The sequence below is a fragment of the Schistocerca americana genome, chromosome 3 (assembly GCF_021461395.2).
Source record: "Schistocerca americana isolate TAMUIC-IGC-003095 chromosome 3, iqSchAmer2.1, whole genome shotgun sequence".
NCBI classification, from domain to species: domain Eukaryota; kingdom Metazoa; phylum Arthropoda; class Insecta; order Orthoptera; family Acrididae; genus Schistocerca; species Schistocerca americana.
In genome coordinates, this window is record NC_060121.1 from 437,415,808 (window position 1) to 437,439,742 (window position 23,935).

General features: G+C 44.4%; 1 protein-coding gene across 1 annotated transcript in view; it reads right to left on the minus strand.

The window, feature by feature from the left end:
• Nucleotides 1-7,239: 7,239 nt before the first annotated feature.
• LOC124606735 (UNC93-like protein) overlaps nucleotides 7,240-23,935 on the minus strand; it is a 417,842-nt gene continuing 401,146 nt past the window's right edge. The window contains exon 8 of the mRNA XM_047138767.1: nucleotides 7,240-7,772. Coding sequence (XP_046994723.1) covers nucleotides 7,519-7,772 — 254 coding nt within the window. The 3' untranslated portion in view covers nucleotides 7,240-7,518. The remainder of the gene's footprint in view (nucleotides 7,773-23,935) is intronic.

The window sequence follows — 23,935 nt, forward strand, 5'->3', positions numbered from 1 at the left end:
ACTGAGTAATGATGCTTTGCGTGGTGAAGTTTCCTGGATGGAAATTCATGACATTGACTGGTTGGCTCTGGATGGTACAAATCAGGCGCGAAGACGATAGGTTTCAGAGCCCTTGCACTTTACTGTAGCCACATAAGATCGCCATAGCCACCACCATCAGCTCAAGTAGAAGTTTAGTATTGCATATATTTGCATGGACCAGTAACTTGTTTCAGATGCGAATGATAATCACATTATTTCCAACTTGGTGCTGGTAATATTGATTCATTCCTTAGTCATTATTTCCTAGACAGAGTCCTTTCACGAGTGATGCAATACTTCGTGTGTCCTTTGTTATTGAACTGCAGAGTACTTACTCCTTTAATAGTGCTCATTAACTTTCGTGGAGTAGTAAATTTCTCACGTTTTTAGTTATTTTTGTTTCTGCAAGACCCCACGTGGTCTGCATATGTTAAAGTACTGCAAAACAGTGGAAGCATGGAAAAGAACTAATTGATTTATTTGATTTTCATAATTATCAAAATATTAGTTCAGCTCTAGAAATAACTGAATAAAATAGTAATCATAAAAAGCGATTACAAACCATTACAGTTATAGGGCTTGCATGATGATTATCAGCTTCACAAGTTTTTTCATGGATTTGTGTTCATATGTGTATCTTTACTGTGACTTGCAAGAAAGATTTGGTCTCACCCAAATGAAGAGCTAGAACAGTTTCTAGGTCACCATATTACATGTTGAGCCAATATTGAATTCATTATTGTAATGAAAGTGCTTATGAAGTGTAGTGATCATTTTACTAATTTTGTTTTCTTGAAAGAGTAGATAACTACTGTCTGTTTAGTCTAAAATAGATTCAGAGCCTTCTTGTTTCACTTACAATCTATTTCATGCAATGACGTATCGGCACCCGAAGAACGTATACAGTAATCACATCAGTTAACATGACAATTTAAAGGTAATTTCTATGCCAGAGTTTATCAATAGAAGAGTGGTGAAACCGCCTCATGTCCAATCTGGTAGTGCTCCTCTCTTTCTAAGTGAGTTTATGTAATGAGCATTAGCTTCCTTGCTTTGAATACAGAGTGTTCATGTTAATGAGAGATAAAATGAAAATCATGGTAGCAGTAATCCTTGTAACTTAGGTAGAGATATACAATGGAACCCGTTTGCATCTGTCCATTAAGAGATCATACGCATTAAGGAACAACTGATTTCACTGACTGCGAATTGGAGGTGGTGGTGGTGGTGGTTAGTGTTTAACGTCCCGTCGACAACGAGGTCATTAGAGACGGAGCGCAAGCTCGGGTTAGGGAAGGATTGGGAAGGAAATCGGCCGTGCCCTTTCAAAGGAACCATCCCGGCATTTGCCTGAAGCGATTTAGGGAAATCACGGAAAACCTAAATCGGGATGGCTGGAGACGGGATTGAACCGTCGTCCTCCCGAATGCGAAATTGGAGGTAAAAAGTGGCGCAGTCACGTATCATCTGCAAGCAAAAAAACGTCAAATAAGGCAGAGTTACAGATAGAGAAGAGCTCCAAACAGTAGCCTCGAATGGGCAACCGCATACAACAGATGCTATGTAAGTCACCATTACACTCGATTGTGCTTATACACTGAGGACATGAGAAAACTTGGCTGCAGTATATCCGGACTAGGGTTATTGGTTTCCATCGTACCTACGTCTGTACGTCACTTTCGTTGTGACGAGTACTTAAAGCCGGCCGGAGTGGGCGAGCGGTTCTAGGCGATACAATCTGAGCCCGCGCGACAGCTATGGTCGCAGGTTCCAATCCTGCCTCGGGCATGGATGTGTGTGATGTCCTTAGGTTAGTTAGGTTTAATTAGTTCTAAGTTCTAGGGGACTGATGACCTCAATAGTTAAGTTCCATAGTGCTCATATCCATTTGAACCATTTTTGAGTACTTAAACCCAAGCGTTAGATTAGAGAATTAGAATCTGGCATTTTCATGGTTAGTCGTCTGTAGTATGAGATATTATTGTGTATACCCGAATCTTAATAAAATTACAGGCTGTGGTACCCGTTTCTTCTGGTATTTGACTGGAGAGTGTAGTAATCCTCATGTACGTCTTACATTTACTGCAGTTACAGACTATCGTCTGCGCTCCTCTGCATGTTCATTGTAAACACGCGAAGAAGCTACAAAAAGCAGACCAATAAACCAACCCAGAGTCTCATTTCGCTATCATAGCTGTATCTATCTCATTAGTTTAACCTCTAAGTCTTTCCGTACTGACTCCAAACAAAGAGCCTGAAAAATCTCAGCCTGATTCCGTCGCTGTCTCACTGTTGTAAACAGCTGCTCGTTTACCAAGAAACGGAGAAACTCAAATCCCGCGTCTACTCTACTCTACGCGTGACCTTCGTACCGGGTGATCAAAAAGTCAGTATAAATTTGAAAACTTAATAAACCACGGAATAATGTAGATAGAGAGGTAAAAATTGACACACCTGCTTGGAATGACATGGGGTTTTATTAGTTCACAAAATGTCCGACAGATGGCGCTGGACAGAAAAACTGCTACCGTGACGGGTGAGAGGCACGCCGATATGTTACAGAATCGCATCATCCCCAGCCTGGCTGATAAACACCTGCTGGAATGTACGATGTTTGTGCAGAATGGCGCTTCACCTCATATTGCTAGACGCGTGAAAGATCTCTTGCGCGCGTCGTTTAGTGATGATCGTGTGCTCAGCCGCCACTTCCGTCATGATTGGCCTCCCAGGCCCGCAGACCTCAGTCCGTGCGATTATTGGCTTTGGGGTTACCTGATGTCGCAAGTGTATCGTGATCGAGCGACATCTCTAGGGATGCTGAAAGACAACATCTGACGCCATTGCCTCACCATAACTCCAGACATGCTTTACAGTGCTGTTTACAACATTATTCCTCGACTACAGCTATTGTTGAGGAATGATGGTGGACATATTGAGCATTTCCTGTAAAGAACATCATCTTTGCTTTGTCTTACTTTGTTATGCCAATTATTGCTATTCTGATCATATGAGGCGCCATCTGTCGGAAATTTTTTTGAACTTTTGTATTTTTTTAGTTCTAATAAAACCCCATGTCATTCCAAGCATGTGTGTCAATTTGTACCTCTCTATCTACATTATTCCGTGATTTATTCAGTTTTCAAATTTGTACTTACTTTTTGATCACCCAGTATGTATGTTGGGACCCACGTCGGGTTACGACAACTTGTTCATCTCTAAGTTATTTTGAAGTAACGTGTTTTTTGATTATTAGTACTTCTTTTTAAATCTACCTCTGGTATCCTTTATCTTCATATAAAGCACACAGTTATGGTGATTTTAAAAGCGAGACTCATGACGGCGATGGCAATTAAACCCACAACCTCCGCTTTATGAGATCGTGTATTTCGGCAGATATGAATAGCCCTAATATTCGGAAATACCAGCTCTTCATAAAGACCATAGCTTCTGTTACAGAAATATGGACTTCAAGACTAACAATGAAGCTGACGCATGTAGCCTAAAGGGTGAGTCGGAATTTCGACGACAAAATTTCGTTGTTTGTTCAGGGGTATTTTGTGAGTACTCTAGCTTAAGGGACACGTGGGCTCTGGTTGATCGTTAGTAGTACTAACAATTCGTTTGCTTTCCTATCCCCTTTACCTTTGTACCTGCATCGTTCAGAAAATATCTGCACAAAAGTGTAAATGTCGAGAGTATGCGCTGCGTATCTTGTTTGGAGACAAACTTGTTTCGCTCTACAATGGTACTTGCTGTTGACAAAGTTAATGGCTACTTGACTCTTTGCCCTTAAAGCTTGCATTCAGTACTGCTCGGTTCTACCTTGTTTCTTTTTCCAGTCTCTTAGCTGTACGTCGACAGTGATATACGTAGCAGTATGAACAGGTTTACCACTGAATGCAGTGGAAGAGCAGCAATTCCTGCGGCGACGGCAACCACGTCATGGTGCGTTTGCAGTACTCTGTGTTTTCATTTGTACGTTACGTTGACTGGATATTACAAGTTTATTCACTGATTTAAGGGTATTTTCAGAGAGATCATAGTAATTATTGTGACACTCTAAAGAAATAATTACGTTGTTGTTGTTCAGGATACCACAAGTGCCTCACTCCAAAATACTCAGAATATATCCGTGAACAACCACCGAAATTTTGCCGTTGCATTTCGCTTTCGCCCTTTATAGTTCTATCTAGATTAGATTAGTACTTGTTCCATAGATCATGAATACGACACTTCGTAATGATGTGGAACGTGTCAGGTTAATAAAAGGTGTCCATACAAGATATTACATTACACAAAATGTTACATGACACTCAATGTTTTTAATCTTTTTTGTGGGGGTTGGGAAATTACCCACTTGCTATATCCAAAAATTCATCTAATGAGTAGAAGGAGTTGCCATTAAGAAATTCATTTAATTTCCTTTCAAATGCTATATGGCTATCTGTCAGACTTTTGATGCCATTAGGTAAGTGACTAAAGACATTTGTGGCAGCATAATTTACCCCCTTCTGATCCAAAGTTAGATTTAACCTTGAATAGTGAAGATCATCCTTTCTCCTAGTGTTGTAGCCATGTACACTGGTATTACTTTTGAATTCGTTCGGATCTAAGGGGTCAAACCTTGGAATTATCACACTGAACTAGTTAATGGGGACACGTGGGGCCAGTGGTGTTCCTCTTCCAGCCGCTGTCAACACTGAAAGGCAATGACTGAACACTTTCTGCACTTCTCTTAACGTTGGTATTATTTTAATTCAGTTCCTGGCATCTAAAATGGGTTCAGATACCACTATCACACTAAACTAGTTAACGTCGATGGGGAACCGTGGGAACAGTGGTGTTTCTCTTCAAGCCGCTGTCGCCATTGAAGGGCAATGGCATGTCCCTTCAACAATTAGTCTCATGTGTCTAATGGTTGTGACATTCTTAAATTAAGCTTTTCAGTTTTGTGATACAAGGTTTCCTTGGTAACATGGTCGTATCTTGAGGTTACGAAATATACAGTGCTTCAATGTAAATAAAATTTAGATTACAGTTAATGTGGTATAAGCTGAAGCTGAATGGAATCTGAAAATGATACTGCCAACCTGTTTCTAAAAAATAGTTCAAATGGCTCTAAGCACTATGGGACTTAATATCTGAAGTCATCAGTCCCCTAGACTTAGAACTACTGAAACCTAACTAACCTAAGGACATCACACAGATCCATGCCCGAGGCAGGATTCGAACCTGCGACCGTAGTAGCAGCGCGGTTCCGGACTAAAGCGCCTATAAGCGCTCGGTCACAGCGGTCGGCAACTGTTTTTTCCTCTAACTTATTCGCATAGAGTGGCTGCCTGGTTACTACCTAAAGCATTCAAAAACGGACTAAATGTACAGGTGTTCTGGGTATGTGAACCCACTTCGGATGCCAGGAACTGAATTAAAACAATACTAACGATAAGAGAAGTGCATAAAGTGTTCAGTCAGTATTTTTTCTATGTAATGAGACGTTCTTCCGAAGAAATAGACGTGTACGATGTCGGTGAAAATTATGTTGTACCAGTTTATAGAAAATCAAAATTAAGTTATTCAAACGCTATTCCAAAACAAGGAAGTTAAAGCACATATTGCCAGGAAAAAGATATGATAGTATTTAACCTACAAAGGCCACTGAAAGCATTTCTGCTAGATTCAAAGACATAATCAGTATCGCTAATGGTTTGAGCGACTCACCGAACATTTATTGACGTTTTCATTATTTTTCTTAATTTACCTCTTGTTCTGTAATAGTACGAAGAGGGTTCAGTATGTAAAGCAGTACATTTTTTTCGAAAGCAGATTGGTTTTGTTCAAGATTTCTATACACAAATTATTTCTCACTCATCTGGCTACAAACCCCTATTTTCCAGCATTTCCGTTAAATGCGACGGCCTTCCTCTACCTTACTGGGAGGGCCTGTATGCGCCCATAATACCGCTAGTCGAAGCCGGAGTCAACATCTTGCTGTATCAATAAACTCCCCATCATCCATCAGCCTTGTAACGCGCAAACAATTACGCACAGGTAACTCTTCATTGTTCTTTATGGTCTAGTGTAGGGCAGTGAGGAACCCAAATGTCACACACCTTTGAGTACCCCAACTGGTGAACGACTATGTCAGACATCCATTTGAGCAGCGATCAGCTCTAATGATAGTGTCTGCACGTCCCAACAGTGCAAGAGTCACAGCTGTGTGCCGCCGGCCGGCACGCGGGAGATCGGATTGGTTTGCTCGGTCTTGTTGCGATGACAACAATCACCTCGGCCAACAACTCCCTGTGCTTTTGTTCACTGCCATGTGTCCGTACAGAATCTGTAAGCTCCTATGAATATCTGCGGTGCTCTGGTTTTCGGCCAAAAGAAGCTCTCTGCTTGGAATGCACTTCCGTTACAGACGCCATTTTGAAGGTTGCCTACAGCGCCCTCACCTACCAGAGCTTCATGAAACTACAGGGGCTGAAGCGGAAATATCCCATGATGTCGCGCAACAAATTCCGCATTTTTTCGACCGAAACTGACCGAGAAAAAAATGTTTTGCATTACTTCTTGAAATGCCCCTTGTCGCTGCGACATTCGAAAATGTTTTATCACCCTACCATCATGCGGCAGTTTCCTTACAAGGCCGATAGCTGTATTACGTTGCTGTTCAACTGACGTCTTGTAACATTTTTAAGGTTTATATGTTTGCTAGCCGGCCGCTGTGGCCGAGCGGTTCTAGGCGCTTCAGTCCGGAACAGCGCTGCTGCTACAGTCGCAGGTTCGAATCCTGCCTCGGGCATGGATGTGTCTGGTGTCCATAGGTTAGTTAGGTTTAAGTAGTTCTAAGTTCTAGGGGACTGATGACCTCAGATGTTAAGTGCCATAGTGCTTAGAGCCATTTCAATTTGAATACGCTTACTAATTTGTACAAGACACTCATCCAAGTTTCTGCATGTAAATGAGCACCACAGACTTACATTTTTCTTCTTTGCCCTTCACTTTTAGCTATCAAGAACATTAAATTCAGGTACTCTACAACTAAAGACAGCTTGTGCTGCAAATAAAATATATTTCAAATACTGGTATAATTTTTAGTGGTTCTTGGGCAAATAAACGTTCTAAACGACGTTGTGTTCACATTTTAAATCATGATCAAGTTACCACAACTGATTTTATCCTGTGTGAGTTGCTGACAGGGCACAGTATATCGATCTGTTACGAAAAGAACTAAGTATTTTATTGACAACATCCAGTTATTCATTTAGAGAATGACATCATTTCCCTACAATGCGTTGCATATAAATACTGACAAAAGACAGTAGACGAGGAGTTTTATCGAAAAAAGCACCGACCAGTCTTCTAACTATTGCTAAGTCTAGAGCGTGTTGCCACGTGCACCGTCAGCGTTATTGGGAATACTTGTTGTGCACGTAGGGGATTCACTTTAACAGTGGAGCAGCGCGACTACTGCTGCCAGCACGAGGCTGTGCTGCGTCACAGCTTGGTCCGGGTGAGGGCGCCAGGGGAGGCCCGGCGGCGCGCGCGCGCTTTGCGCCTGTGGCGGCCGACCTCGATGGAGACGTAGCCCGCCATGCCCCACAGCAGCAGGCCCAGCACCACGAACAGCTTGACGTCGGTGCGCAGGTAGGCGCTGTAGCCGTACGCCAGGATGTAGCCCAGCGACTCCCACAGCCGGAAGCTGCTGAACGCCACCTTTTCCTGGCCCGGGAACAGGATGCCGCACAGAGCTGTCAACAGATTGAAGGAAACAGATGAGCGGATGTAATTTTACTTAATATTGTGTTTATACTGGTTGCCGGTGAGGAGGAAAGTTAGTTATTACTATTTTATTCATGATCTCATTCATAAGCAGCTATATCACAGTCATAACAGTCGCTCAAGAACGTTATAATTAAGCTTTACTTCATAATCAGAATAGGACTATGACTCTCCTTGTCCTCAGTCACGATGATTCGAAGCGATCTGCAATCCTGTGTAAATAAAATGTCTTTGTTTTCTTGCGTTGCGTAGTCAGTCGGTTCAAATGGCTCTGAGCACTATGGGACTTAACTTCTCAGGTCATCAGTCCCCTAGAACTTAGAACTACTTAAACCTAACTAACCTAAGGACATCACACACATCTATGCCCGAGGCAGGATTCGAACCTGCGACCGTAGCGGTCGCGCGGTTCCAGACTGTAGCGCCTTTAACCGCTTGGCACACCAGCCGGCAGTCAGTCGGGAAACCTCAGATCGAGCGGAAAGTTTACTTTGATAGAGTTTAATTATCCGATGAAATAATGGACCTCTTGGATCTAAGAATTGCAGGTTCGTTACCAATTCATCGGAAGTTCCCTTCTGATTACCAACGAAACAACACATCCGTGCAAATTTCCAATTAGAGAATACATATACACTCCTGGAAAATGAAATAAGAACACCGCGAATTCATTGTCCCAGGAAGGGGAAACTTTATTGACACATTCCTGGGGTCAGATACATCACATGATCACACTGACAGAACCACAGGCACATAGACACAGGCAACAGAGCATGCACAATGTCGGCACTAGTACAGTGTTTATCCACCTTTCGCAGCAATGCAGGCTGCTATTCTCCCATGGAGACGATCTTAGAGATGCTGGATGTAGTCCTGTGGAACGGCTTGCCATGCCATTTCCACCTGGCGCCTCAGTTGGACCAGCGTTCGTGCTGGACGTGCAGACCGCGTGAGACGACGCTTCATCCAGTCCCAAACATGCTCAATGGGGGACAGATTCGGAGATCTTGCTGGCCAGGGTAGTTGACTTACACCTTCTAGAGCACGTTGGGTGGCACGGGATACATGCGGACGTGAATTGTCCTGTTGGAACAGCAAGTTCCCTTGCTGGTCTAGGAATGGTAGAACGATGGGTTCGATGACGGTTTGGATGTACCGTGCACTATTCAGTGTCCCCTCGACGATCACCAGTGGTGTACGGCCAGTGTAGGAGATCGCTCCCCACACCATGATGCCGGGTGTTGGCCCTGTGTGCCTCGGTCGTATGCAGTCCTGATTGTGGCGCTCACCTGCATGGCGCCAAACACGCATACGACCATCATTGGCACCAAGGCAGAAGCGACTCTCATCGCTGAAGACGACACGTCTCCATTCGTCCCTCCATTCACGCCTGTCGCGACACCACTGGAGGCGGGCTGCACGATGTTGGGGCGTGAGCGGAAGACGGCCTAACGGTGTGCGGGACCGTAGCCCAGCTTCATGGAGACGGTTGCGAATGGTCCTCGCCGATACCCCAGGAGCAACAGTGTCCCTAATTTGCTGGGAAGTGGCGGTGCGGTCCCCTACGGCACTGCGTAGGATCCTACGGTCTTGGCGTGCATCCGTGCGTCGCTGCGGTCCGGTCCCAGGTCGACGGGCACGTGCACCTTCCGCCGACCACTGGCGACAACATCGATGTACTGTGGAGACCTCACGCCCCACGTGTTGAGCAATTCGGCGGTACGTCCACCCGGCCTCCCGCATGCCCACTATACGCCCTCGCTCAAATTCCGTCAACTGCACATACGGTTCACGTACACGCTGTCGCGGCATGCTACCAGTGTTAAAGACTGCGATGGAGCTCCGTATGCCAGGGCAAATTGGCTGACACTGACGGCGGCGGTGCACAAATGCTGCGCGGTTCGTGGTGTGTCCGCTGTGCCGTGCGTGTGATCATTGCTTGTACAGCCCTCTCGCAGTGTCCGGAGCAAGTATGGTGGGTCTGACACACCGGTGTCAATGTGTTCTTTTTTCCATTTCCAGGAGTGTATAATTAAATTCCTTACACACCTTTTATCTAAATGCTCAATATATATTCTCTTGATTAGCATACAATATATTTCCAATCTCTTTCTTTCAGTAATCTCGACAGCAAAAGTACAGTTATTCAATGCGGCTATTCGGCACGGAGAAAATCCTAGAAGTCCCCTCAACACACACCAGAGAGAATATTACAAAGAGTAATTATGCGCTCATGGAATAGTAATAGTACTGTACTAATTTCCGCATCGATTCTGCGAGTATATAGATGGTCAAGTAGGAAACGTAATTCACTCATAGAATTGCGCAAGGATAATTAGTAGAATATAAAGAGATATTACACGGATGGGTAATGTTATTGCTGAAAAATAAACATACGTTGCGCACTGACAGTCTAGGAAACACAGGGCGATTATAATTAAATTTAAACTTTCAAACCGCTGTAGAAATAACACCACTGGTCAGAATGACGTCAAAATGCAACGCAATATCATCGGAAAAGAGGGAAAACGTATGGCAGAAGAAAAATAAATAGTTACAAAATGTAGCAACAGATGGTGCTGTAAGGAACACAAAACTAAGGTTGGGTTGGGTTGTTTGGGAGAAGAGACCAAACAGCAAGGTCATCGGTCTCAACGGATTAGGGAAGGACGGGAAAGGAAGTCGGCCGTGCCCTTTCAGGGGAACCATCCCGGCATTTGCCTGGAGCGATTTAGGGAAATCTCGGAAAACCTAAATCAAGATGGCCGGACGCGGGATTGAACCGTCGTCCTGAATACGAGTTCAGTGTGCTAACCACTGCGAAAATACTGAGTGGTCCACAAAAATGTATTGACAGTTTAAAAGTCCGTAACTGGCAAACTAATTGACGGAGTTGTCTCATCTTTGGTAGTGTAATAGTTTGTAGTCCCGGCAATCGCCACACAAGCTTTGTATTCCGTTGTTTTGTTTTGTCATATGACAGACGCGAGATAGTCAGCTGCACCTAGTTACTCGCGTAAACATGACTGGCGCAAGGCTTACATTCGATGAAAGGAAGTCAGTTCTGAAATGGTATTTTAAGTACGAAAACCTTAATGAGGTTCAAGGGCAATGGCGAAATGAATATCAAACAGAGCCACCGACACGTTTAACGATTCGTCGCATTCGAGACCAATTTGAATCCGAAGGCTGTGTAAGAGATGTACACAAACAAAAATCTGGACGACCTGTAACAGTAACAAGACTAGCTAACTCTCGTCGCGTGTTACAACAATTCACTCGCTCACCACAGAAGTCTGTGAGACAGTGTGCCCGTGAAACTGGAGTGTGTCGCTAAAGTGTACAGCGAATTTTGAAGACAGCAAAGTGGAAGTGCCACATACCACGACTGCTACACGCAATGAACGAGGACGATCGAGATCGTAGAATGGAGTACTCCGAGTGGTTTACTAAATGGTGCGCAACGATGAAGAGTTTGCAGAGATGATTGTGTAGTCTGATGAGGCACAGTTCAAACTCAATGGTACAGTAAATGCTCACAATTGCATCTACTGGGCCGCCGAAAATCCGAACGTCCATCTAGACAAAGCAGTGAAATTGCCAGGAGTAAATGTGTGGTGTGGGTTGTCTTACCGGGACTTGATTTGGTCATTCTTCTTTGACGGCACAGTTATCGGTGAGGTGTACCTTCAGAAGCTTCAGACATCCATTTTACCTGTCATCCGAGGCTTGTATGGAGACTGAAGTGTTTACGTTCAATAAGATAGTGCCCCAGCCCACTACCAGCATCGTGTTAAGGCGTAACTCGACGAAAATCTACCAGGAAGATGGTTAGGTCGTAGAGGTGCTGTGGAGTAGCCAGCACGTTCCCCAGACCTAACTCCTCTGGACTTTCACCTGTGGGGAACGCTAAAGGACGTCGTTTATCGACAAAAGCCACGCATATTGGACGAACATCGAGAATCCATCGTACATTCATGTGGAAATATCCAACTCAACACGTTGCAGTCAGCAGTTCGTGCTGCAGTTCGGCGGCATCGTTTGAGTGTGGATGTTAATGGTGACCATTTCGAACACCTACTGTGATATCTTTAAGTTGGACTTTAAGCTACATCTTCACCAAAAAAGGAGACACCTCCGTTAATTAGTTTGCAAATTATGGACTTTTAAACAGTGAATACATTTTTTGGAGCCCTCTGTATAATAGTGGTCGACGGCAAATGACAAATGAATCATACAACAATGCCTAAGGTGTACGTTTGCCGTTAAACAAACTGTAATACTCAGTGTGAATGGGTGTACTTGAGTGATGCTGTTAGTTACGTAAGCCCATCCACCACGGCGAGGTCATATGACATCGTTCCGAAAAAATAGATTTTTAATGGTCCTGCGGCCAGAACCCGCATAAAAACATCAATCAAACTCAAATCAGATTATTAATTTCCGTCTGACTGGCGCAAAGCATGTTCAATACGCTGTCGATCGTTTTGTGCAACAAGCTGAATTCGAGAAACAGCATGTTCCACAACTGATCGAAGTGTTTCCGGGGTCACGTTCAGAGTATGTTCCGTAATGGGTACCTTCAATGCAGCTAAGTCTGCAATAGGAACACTGAAAACAACATGTTTCAGGTAGCCCCACAGCCAGAAGTCACACGGATTAAGATAAGGTGATCGGGACGGCCAGGCTGTAGGGAAATGGCGGCTGATAATTCTAGTGTTTTCTAAATGGCGCTTCAGCAGCTGCTTCACTGGATTTGCGATCTGCGGAGGTGCTTCATCTTGCCTAAAAATGATCCCATCCTCACATCCGCGCTGTTGGAGAGCTGGGATGACGTGGTTGCGCCAAAGACACTTATAGCGCTTACCAGTGACGATACAGGTAACAAGACCGGACGCACCTGTCTCTTCGAAAAAATATAGCCCTATGATAAATCATGCCGTAAACCCACACCACACACTGACCTTTTCAGGATGAAGTGGCACTGGTTGATAGGCGTGTGGATTTGCCCATATTCGACAATTCTGTGTGTTGACGTATCCTGTCAGATGGTAGTGGGCTTCGTGTGTCCACAGAATCTTCCACGGCCAATCATTGTCCACTTCCATGCGAGCAAGAAATTCTGAAGCAAAGGTTTCTCTTGCTGGTAGGTCAATAGGAAGCAACTCGTGCACATGGATAATTTTGAATGGATAGCGAAAATGATGTTTAGTAGGATTTTACGCACCGTGCTCTGGGATATGTCCAATGTTCGGTCAATTCCCCGTGCACTGCGCTTTTGCACACCACCACTCGTCTCCTCCTGCACTGCTGTGGCCACTGCTTCCACTGACGTCCAATCAATTCGTTTCCTCCCTGTGCCAAGTTGCACACCAAAAGAACCCGTTTTTTCGAATTTCCGAATCATTTTCTCCAGACCTACGGCAGTCATCGGACCACGCCTTTTTTGAAACTCTTCAGTATTCGGAACTTCTGCCGAGCGACATGTGCACAGTCATCATTCTTGTAATACAGCTTTACAAGCAGAGCCCGATCCTGCGTTGAGACAGGCATGGCGAACGTTGCAGACGCGAAAGGAGGAAAAGCCATGTACCCGGCGTGTTTATACCAACATCAATGGATCGTAGGAATGACAGTTGTTTTCATTTGCGTATTCTGACACATGCAGTGCCATCTATTGATCAATTTTCACACTACCTTTTTCGTTCTGACATATGTTTTTTCCCCTTCACCGACAATATTCCGTTGCAATTTGACGTCATTCCCACTAGTGGTGTTATTTCTACAGCGTTGTGAAAGTTTAATTATAATCACCGTGTACTTGTCGTTTATGCTTTAACTAGCCAAAAGTAATGAGAAGGCACTCTGAAACAAGTCGCCCTTCGGTTGCACAAGCCTTTGTGGTAGATTTGTCTCCATATACATCCCACACGCAAATCGACGGCGGCAACACAGCCGACTGTCGATCGCCACGTGTGGGTCTACAGAAGCTACGTGACGTCCGTTCGGTAAATACGAGAACTTGTGGTCGTCATACGATTGGAATCATTGCTTCTGCGATTTGGAAGACCCACTCTACACATTGCTAACTTTGTTTGTATTCTCCGATATGTACCGATTACCAGCCACGTTCAAAGTCGGACAACGCGTTACATATTCTCATGTTCGTTACACATCAGCCTGTAAACGACTGCTCAAATGCCCTGGCCACATTCGCACGTAGCCTACATCGCATTCAGCTGCAACGTCTCGCAACATACGAGGCAAATCTTCAAAAGGGTTAATCCTTCTCGTGACTTCTGGTCACGCAATTTATTTTATGGTACATAACGATATTCAAACTTAGTACATATTTTCGTCAACATGTGATTTCAACCGTCGTTTTGAAATATGTTACACAGATGTTAGACAAAATGTGAAGGCCATCCTATGCGAGAAGGCATTACCATCGTTCTGCCAACGACCTTGTCGAAGAGGTCGGAAAAGCGGATGGAGTTCCAGGGAAACCTCTTGCCCTTTGCGGTGGAAAACTTCCCCTACAAGGCGGAGGAATCAGCAATCATTGACGGCTTGAGGATGCAGAAGGCAATGGAAATAACTCCGTCAAAGACACATCAGGTGTATCCACAGTATATGTGGTTAGTAAATAAAAAAGTGTCTTGATACTCTCTTCATTGGAAAAAGGTTCCGGATTAGATATCTGGAGGGGACTGCCAAGGCAGAGGTGACCATGAAAGTGCAAACTGATACGAGTCAGAGCGTGGAATGTCAGAAGTTGGAACTTGTTAGGGAAGCTAGAATATCTGGTAATATGGAGGTGGCGGGGGCTTTTAGTGAAGTGGAATGGAAAGAAGAAACGGAATTCTCGTCAGACGAAAACAGGGTAATATCAACAGCAGCAGAAAACGGTGTAAAAGGAGTTGAATTTATTACGAATAGGAAAGTACAGTGGAGAGTAAGATACTGTGAACAGTTCAGTGATGGGAGCTGTTCTCGTCATAATCCAAAGCAAACCAATGCCAAGAATAATAATTCAGTTATACATACTGACCTCACAAGCAGAAGGTTAAAAGATTGCCTACCTCTATGCTGAATGTATTGGTTGAAGGTCCGACTAACGTTATCCGTTGCCTTTCTTCAGTTATTTCATAAGTCATTTAAAGTCGGACCATTGACAATAATTAAGCAGGCTCATAGTACAATAGCCTCAGTGTAAATCAAGAGAAAAAATCTTCTCTTAACAACTGTCACAGGATAGTACAGAGACAATAGTGAAGGCACAAACAAACTGCTTCATGCACCTGTAGCCAAATCTAAAGAAAAATAAATTTCAATAACAGTCTTTCGTAAAATTAGAAGCAAGTGCGGTATCATTAGGAGTGCGATTATAATTCCACTGTCAAACGCAGAGGAGATAGGTAGAAAAAGAATACTGAAGGCATCTCCGAGGGGAAGAACTATAGGTAGAAAAAGAATACTGAAGGCATCTCTGAGGGGAGGAACTGCCTAATTACGTGCAAGAAGACCGAATGGGACGGTATGGAAGACACAGGACATCCATTATTGTCAGAGTTTTGTACAACGTTAGAAGACTTCATACCACAAAAGGTAGAAGGAACAGATAACATTTTTTAGGAATTACTTAAATCAATGGGGAAAGTGGTAAGCAAACGACTATTCAATGTGCACAACCTAAGAGATTGGAGACACTTGTCTGACTTTCGTAAAAAATATCATCAAAATAATATCGAAGTAGCAATGGCAGGTAAGTGCGAGAATTATCGCACAATCAGGTTAATGGCTCATGCATTCCAGTTGCTGACAGGAATAATACACTCCTGGAAATGGAAAAAAGAACACATTGACACCGGTGTGTCAGACCCACCATACTTGCTCCGGACACTGCGAGACGGCTGTACAAGCAATGATCACACGCACGGCACAGCGGACACACCAGGAACCGCGGTGTTGGCCGTCGAATGGCGCTAGCTGCGCAGCATTCGTGCACCGCCGCCGTCAGTGTCAGCCAGTTTGCCGTGGCATACGGAGCTCCATCGCAGTCTTTAACACTGGTAGCATGCCGCGACAGCGTGGACGTGAACCGTATGTGCAGTTGACGGACTTTGAGCGAGGGCGTATAGTGGGCATGCGGGATGCCGGGTGGACATACCGCCGAATTGCTCAACACGTGGGGCGTGAGGTCTCCACAGTACATTGATGTTGTCGCCAGTGGTCGGCGGAAGGTGCACGTGGCCGTCGACCTGGGACCGGACCGCAGCGACGCACGGATGCACGCCAAGACCGTAGGATCCTACGCAGTGCCGTAGGGCACCGCACCGCCACTTCCCAGCAAATTAGGGACACTGTTGCTCCTGGGGTATCGGCGAGGACCATTCGCAACCGTCTCCATGAAGCTGGGCTACCGTCCCGCACACCGTTAGGCCGTCTTCCGCTCACGCCCCAACATCGTGCAGCCCGCCTCCAGTGGTGTCGCGACAGGCGTGAATGGAGGGACGAATGGAGACGTGTCGTCTTCAGCGATGAGAGTCGCTTCTGCCTTGGTGCCAATGATGGTCGTATGCGTGTTTGGCGCCGTGCAGGTGAGCGCCACAATCAGGACTGCATACGACCGAGGCACACAGGGCCAACACCCGGCATCATGGTGTGGGGAGCGATCTCCTACACTGGCCGTACACCACTGGTGATCGTCGAGGGGACACTGAATAGTGCACGGTACATCCAAACCGTCATCGAACCCATCGTTCTACCATTCCTAGACCGGCAACGGAACTTGCTGTTCCAACAGGACAATGCACGTCCGCATGTATCCCGTGCCACCCAACGTGCTCTAGAAGGTGTAAGTCAACTACCCTGGCCAGCAAGATCTCCGGATCTGTCCCCCATTGAGCATGTTTGGGACTGGATGAAGCGTCGTCTCACGCGGTCTGCACGTCCAGCACGAACGCTGGTCCAACTGAGGCGCCAGGTGGAAATGGCATGGCAAGCCGTTCCACAGGACTACATCCAGCATCTCTACGATCGTCTCCATGGGAGAATAGCAGCCTGCATTGCTGCGAAAGGTGGATATACACTGTACTAGTGCCGACATTGTGCATGCTCTGTTGCCTGTGTCTATGTGCCTGTGGTTCTGTCAGTGTGATCATGTGATGTATCTGACCCCAGGAATGTGTCAATAAAGTTTCCCCTTCCTGGGACAATGAATTCACGGTGTTCTTATTTCAATTTCCGGGAGTGTATATAGAAGAATGGAAAAGAAAATTGAGGAGCTGTTTTCTGACCATCAGTTTAGGAAACATAAAGGCAGCAGGGAGGCAGTTCTGCCATTGTGACAAAATGGAAGCAAGATTTAAGGGCAGTCGTACCACATTCACAGGACTGGTCGACCTAGAGGAAGCACTTCCATGGTGAGGGATAAGGCTTGAAACTTGATATTTCCTGCACAATCTGATTTAAATGATATTATAACGTAAATGTCCAAAGAACGATGCGTTCTTATAACTAGTGAAGGCCACAAATGATAATATAAAAATATATATATATTTGCGTTCAGAGGTAATCTCTGGTGTTCTGTATAGCTATGTTTTTAATCGCAGTCGCAGGTCTCACAATATTGACGAGTGTCGCTCGTAACACAGATATAGTTACGCTGGGATGACAGAAGTCATGGAATACCGATAAGCAGATACACAGATGTTGGTAGTATCGCGCACACAAGGTATCAAAAGGCAGCGCTTTGGATGAGCTGTCATTTGTATTGAGGCGATTTATGTGAAAAGGTGTCCAACGTGATGATGATCGCACGACGAGAATTAACAGACGGTGAACGCGCAGTGGAATCTTCTGTTTCGGAAATCGGTAAAGAATTCAATGTTCCGTCGTCCACGGTGTCAATAGTGTGTAGAGAATACCAAGTTTCAGGCCCTACCCCTCACCATGAAAAACGCAGTGGCCCACGGCCTTCACTTGACCATAGAGAGCAGCGGCATTTGCGTAGAGTTGTCAGTGCTAACAGACAAACAACACTGTGTGAAATGACCGCAGTAGCCAATGTGGCGTCATCACTGATGTATATCGCTATTCCATGACTTCTGTCATCCCAGCCTAACTATATCTGTGTTACGAACGACACTCGCCAATATTGTGAGACCTGCGATTAAAAACATAGCTATACGGAACACCAGAGATTACCTCAGATATTTTTTGGACATTATCATTTGTGGTCTTCGCTAGTTTTAAACATGCAGCATTCTTTGGACATTTACGCTATAATAGCATTTAATTCAGGCGGTTTACATCCCATTGACACATCTTGCTATCCACTGGTCACCTCCTGGGGGCTCACAGTTCTTTCGTGAGTTCTTGCATGGCGCACGCGGGGCCTGAGCTATTGCAACTCATTCTTCCTTCCCAGGTTGCGTTTCCTTATTTCCTTCCATGTGCCTCTCCATTCTCGTCCCCACTCCTCCCTCTGTGCTTCCTCCTTCCCCCCCCCCCCCTCCCTCTCGGAGTCGACCTGGGTGTCTTCGTGGTTTCCTGCATCCTTTGCAATTTTGCTCCGCTTGCCATATATCTCTGATACTTTTTTTCGCGTTTTTGTTCCCTCTTTCGGGTTTGACTTCCATTACTAAATTTTCTCTCTGTGGGAAATATTAGGTTGAACCATGGTTTTTTACTCTGCAATTCGACCCCCCCCCCCCCAACCCCCCAATCACAATGATCCATATTTTGCTTGATTGCCACTCCCCCTTTTGAACCTCAACACTAAATATGCCTTAACCCCATTCCTTGTTTCGAGTGTTAGCGGACGACCGTCGCATGGTTACGTCTATTCTCGGTTTTCTTCGCGAAAATGGTCTGTACTCTCATGTATGATTTCTTCAATTTTCCAGTGGAATTTGACGCCCTCATCTACCGCAGGCGTTGGTTACGGGGACCTTGACCTTGCCTCCACACCAGTCTGGTTGCTACCGCTTATTCCCTACTTTTTTTCTGGTCTGTTGTGCTGTTTTGTTCCCCCTTGTCTTGTGTCTTCTTCCCCTGGTGTCGTTCCGCTAGTATCGTGATAATGCTATGGTGTTAGTATCGCGATGGTTCGGTGGTAGTGATGGTGCCCCACCCATGCTCTCCCCGTTTCCACCCACCACCCTCCTGTTCTTTCCTCTTCCTGCTGTCCTGAAGTCCCTTTTCACTCTTTGTTTGCACATTATCTCTTCCCCTTGACTGGACTCTGCTGTTTTTGCTGTTCCATCCTTGAGTTCTGCCATTCTAGATCATGAGACTGTGGTCCCGCTGTCTGGTGTCCTCTCCCAAATCAACCAACCGGTCCAGTGGTCTACAGTGGAACTCCCTCCTAACACTCTACACAGTCAGTTCCACTGCTGCCAACGCTAGAAATACAGAAGACCTTTACTTACATACGGTCTCTACCCCTACTTAAGAAGTCGTTCGGTCAGGAGCAGGTTCGTAACGTTATTGAAAATAAATTTTGCTCGTATGCGAGTGTAGTGGTCTCACCACACTTACTGCGTATGTAAAAACGCAACGTATACGCAATACATCATTTTCTTTCTTTTAATATCTGTTAACACAGATACGTCTTCCACAACATTAGGGATACCATGAGAAAATGAAACAATATGAGAGAAATATTCTGGTCCTGTCACTGCGAAAACACATTAGCCGGCCAAGCTACGCCTTTGTGTGAGAGTAATTCATTTGATGTTTATGGAAGGTCGCCGAGCATACGGAGAAACATCTCGCAAAGGACATTTAAGTTAAATACACTGAAGAGCCAAAGAAACTGGTTCGCCTGCCTAATGTCGTGTAGAACGCCCGCGAGCACGTAGAAGTGCCGCAGCACGACGTGGTATGGACTCCAACGGCACACGCCCCATACCATCACAGAGCCTCCACCAGCTTGAGAAGTCCCCCGCTGACATGCAGGGTTCATGGATTTATGAAGTTGTCTCCATACCCGTAAACATCCATCCCCTCGGTACAATTTGAAACGAGGCTCGTCCGCCTAGGCAAAATGTTTCCAGTCATCAACAGTCAGCTCCGAGAGCCCATATCGATAATGTTTCGTTGAGTCGTTCGTACGCTGACACTTGTTGATGGCCCAGAAATTTGTGGAAGGGTTGCACTTCTGTCACTTTCAACGATTTTCTTCAGTCGTCACCAGCGCTGTTCTTGCAGAATCTTTTTCCGGAGATTTGATGTTTTAGCCGCTTCCTGATATTCACGGTACACTCGTGAAATGGTCATACGGGAAAATACTTCATCGCTACCTCGGAGATGCTATGTCCCATCGCTCGTGCGCCGACTGTAACACAACGTTCAAGTTCACTTAAATCTTGATAACCTGCCACCGTAGCAGCAGTAACCAATCCAACAACTGCGCCAGACACTTGTTGTCTTTTATAGGCGTTCCGATCGCAGTGCTGTATTCTGCCTGTTTGCATGTCTCTGTGTTTGAATACTCAGGTTTTACCGGTTTCTTTGGCGCTTCAGTGTATAATGAAGCTGGCACTAGTCTTCAACATGTTGCTGATGTTGTTTGCTAGTCTTTCAGTTGAAAGATTCCTACCACACGGAAACTACAACTGTGAAATGTTTTTACATGTTTCAAGAACTTGCGTTTCAAGTCCCAAAACTGTAATTTGCAGCTAGTCGTCTCAACAAAAAGTATCGCTAATGCCTTCAGAGCCTCTCTTTCTCTGTTTTTTCACCGAGCGAGGTGGCGCAGTGGTTAGCACACTGGACTCGCATTCGGGAGGACGACGGTTCAATCCCGTCTCCGGCCATCCAGATTTAGGTTTTCCGTGATTTCCCTAAATCGCTTCAGGCAAATGCCGGGATGGTTCCTTTGAAAGGGCACGGCCGATTTCCTTCCTTATCCTTCCCTCACCCGAGCTTGCGCTCCGTCTCTAATGACCTCGTTGTCGACGGGACGCTAAACACTAATCTCCTCCTCCTCCTCCTCTCTGTTTTTTCCCTTTTTTTAAATTGATTAAGTTTTTACATCCTAACATGGCTCTGCACTTCATTTCAGTCATTTGCTGATCTGCATGAGTGAAAAAGGATGAAACAGCTCTGTACAGACTATCTAAATGCAACATTTTACGACACCAGTTTCTGGAGTGTGCAGGAGTGTGTAGTTGCAGATAAAATTTACGCCGGGACCGAACGCTGTAAAACGATCTCTCTCGCACAGTTTTAAAGTTGAAAAAGCTCGCAGAGCCCTTTTTCAAGCAGCTAATGCGATTAGGTAAGCTAAGCGGCGCAGTGCATGCGTTGCGATGTACCAGTAGAGGATAAAACCCTTTTTAAGTTTATCAAGAGCCGTGAAATATTGAATTAACGTTTTTCTCCGTTAGGAGCTGCGCGTATTTCTTTCATTCTTCGTATCTTCTCTTTCTCGGTGGAACGTATTTTCATATGCTGCCTCAGAGTTTATAGTTCGCAAGTTCGCTAACACCGAATTCACATCTCCTCTGCGTAGCACTTCTAGTGGTAAGGTATTTGTTTCTCCCGCAAGGGAATCCACTGACAGACGAATTTTGTCTTTTAGTTTTCATTCGTCTGCATAAATATTACATCGTAGACCTACCACTGCTCATACTGTAGGTACAGACTGTTTCATGCCAGAGAATGTATTATACACCAAAAAAACATTACGAGCACATCGATGACTCATAATTAACGAAATCAGTTTTTGCATTGCAAGCGCGTACAGTTCAGTAGCAGTATGTGTGTTTACCGGTTTCTCAAAATATTACTTAGGTAAATTCGTCCAGTTTAGTTGGAGTATAATACTCCACTGTATGTTCCCAACTGATTTACGAATTTGACGGAATAAGACACTAATCATAACGAGGCTCCTGCGTAGTTGTTAATGCAGTACACATTTAAAAAATTTTTAGATATATAAGTTTTGCTGGTTGTAACAGCTTGGTAGGACCTACAGGGAGTTGACAAATGCTGCGAGTTAGCGAGTTGGACGAACTTCGGCGTGCCTCTAGGAGACACATTCTCATCATCAGCTGTTATGTGGTCCTTGGTTCTGAACAGTGATATCATTTGTGGCAAAGCCGAGCAGGTTGGCGGGACAAGAGGCTGGTTATCTGGTGTTAGTTTCCGAACAGGACGGTTTGCCTCATGGAGAAGAAACTAACTTCGTCAAGTGGCTAGTGTGTACTAAGGGAAGAGGGGCGTCATAGTGTAGTTCAGTGATCGCCAAACCTGCGAAGTTTCTGAACTACGGTACCGTTCTTAAAGTCTACTGCGAGCTGCCGAAAGAAACGACGACAGAGATAGGAACTTTTTAAAAAATCTTGCATTTGTTTATTCCTTATTAACTTAAATCTACAATTCCAGTAAATATGAAATAAATTCTAATTGAATTGCATGGAAGCAAAAGAAATTGAAACTGAATTGTATGTAAGAAAGAAACTGAAATGAAGTAAATAATAAACGACAGGTGTAAGAACAGATAATTTGTCAGAGTTACTAACATTATTGAGAAGAATAACACTCTTTTCTGTCATCAACATGGTTTTTTATGTTGGAAGAATAGGTACTGTTTGCCACTTGAAAATAGTTGTCCAAATATTCATAAGACAGTCTGCTTCTGCTTCGGAACTTTTTTTTTAAGTTTCGTAATGAATAAGAAAATCTCACACAGATATGTGCAGCTTGACATTGCGTTCACTTTGAGACCAACCTCGACGAAAATTGGATAGGTTTCTTTGCCAACAAGAAGTCAAGTATCGTTAGAGCTTGAATAAAGAAATTTTAAGGATAAGTAATTTCGAAAGTCAATCAGTTTCAACTGCATTGCGTTATTGTCTTCTAGAAAATCAAAATTCTCCAAGGTACAAATAGAGAACTCTTCAATATCAATTTATGTAAAACTGGATTTGACAAACTGTGCAAAAATTGAAATACTTTTGAAATTTTGGAACTTCTCCACTCTGAGAGAACAGGTTTACTGTTTTAAGAATGCGCCAAAAAGCCCTGCTTACCAAAGATTAGTTTCAAGCGTACAAAGTGTTCGTATTCACCTTTATGGAATTTTTTTCTCATAGTTCCATCTTTTTTCAGAATGAAGTAACATTTAAAATTGTTCCGCCAATACCTTTATCCTCGCCTTAAAGCTGCAATCTGAAGATATTTAGGTTTTTGGGAATGTCTGCGAGAAAAGCAAAATCCTGGTGCCAAACCAGAACTTCTCTAAGGCAGGAAACATCTACTTAAAACATTGTAAAACTCTGCTTTTACTAAACCAAGGAACGTCCGTATGAAGCAGTAAATAACCATACTGACAATCTAGTTCATGCCTATGAATTACTTGTTTTCTAATTTTGTTCACTACTTTTATGACCGTTACATCACGCTATTCATGCTTAAAAACTTCCCACGTGTTGACTGCTGTGGGTTTATGTAGTGGTAAGACAGAAATTTCGAAAAGCTATTGTCTTTATGACACAAAGCTCCATCCATTCTCTTTGCCAACCATCGCAGACCTCCATCACTTGCTAAGTCCACCAACTTCTTTACAGGAAATTTTTCAAAATTAATAACATCGTTAACTCCTAAAAATATGTTCTGTTCTGTAGCACATTGTTTAGTGGTATAATCTTTACCAGTTGTTCTCTTTTTCTGGACATTTGTCAAAAGCTTTTCTGACAAACTGGGGCAACTGAGCTGCATAAACTATATCAGTCGATTCGTCAAGTTGTTGGAAAAATTGCTGGAGCGATCGAAGTCTGTTTTAAGTTGCGAAGTGACGTCAGAACTCATAACCTCAACCCTGCTCAGCACTGTATATGCAGAAAGCTGTACAGATTTAATATCAGTCACTACCCCAGTTTCATTCCTGAAACTAACAAATAATAAACATGCTGCTTCCAAAAAAATGCATTTTTGATAAATTCGCTTTCTTCGTACAGTGTTTGATCCTGTGGAATAATTTTTGAAACTCGTAATGATCGTAATGACACCTCGGTTGCTGGTTTGTGTGTGGGTGTGTGGGGGGGGGGGGGGGGGGGGGAGAGGGGGGGGGGGTGGAAAATTTTTTTTCTATTTGTTGCCGTTCTCAACACAGGCTCTC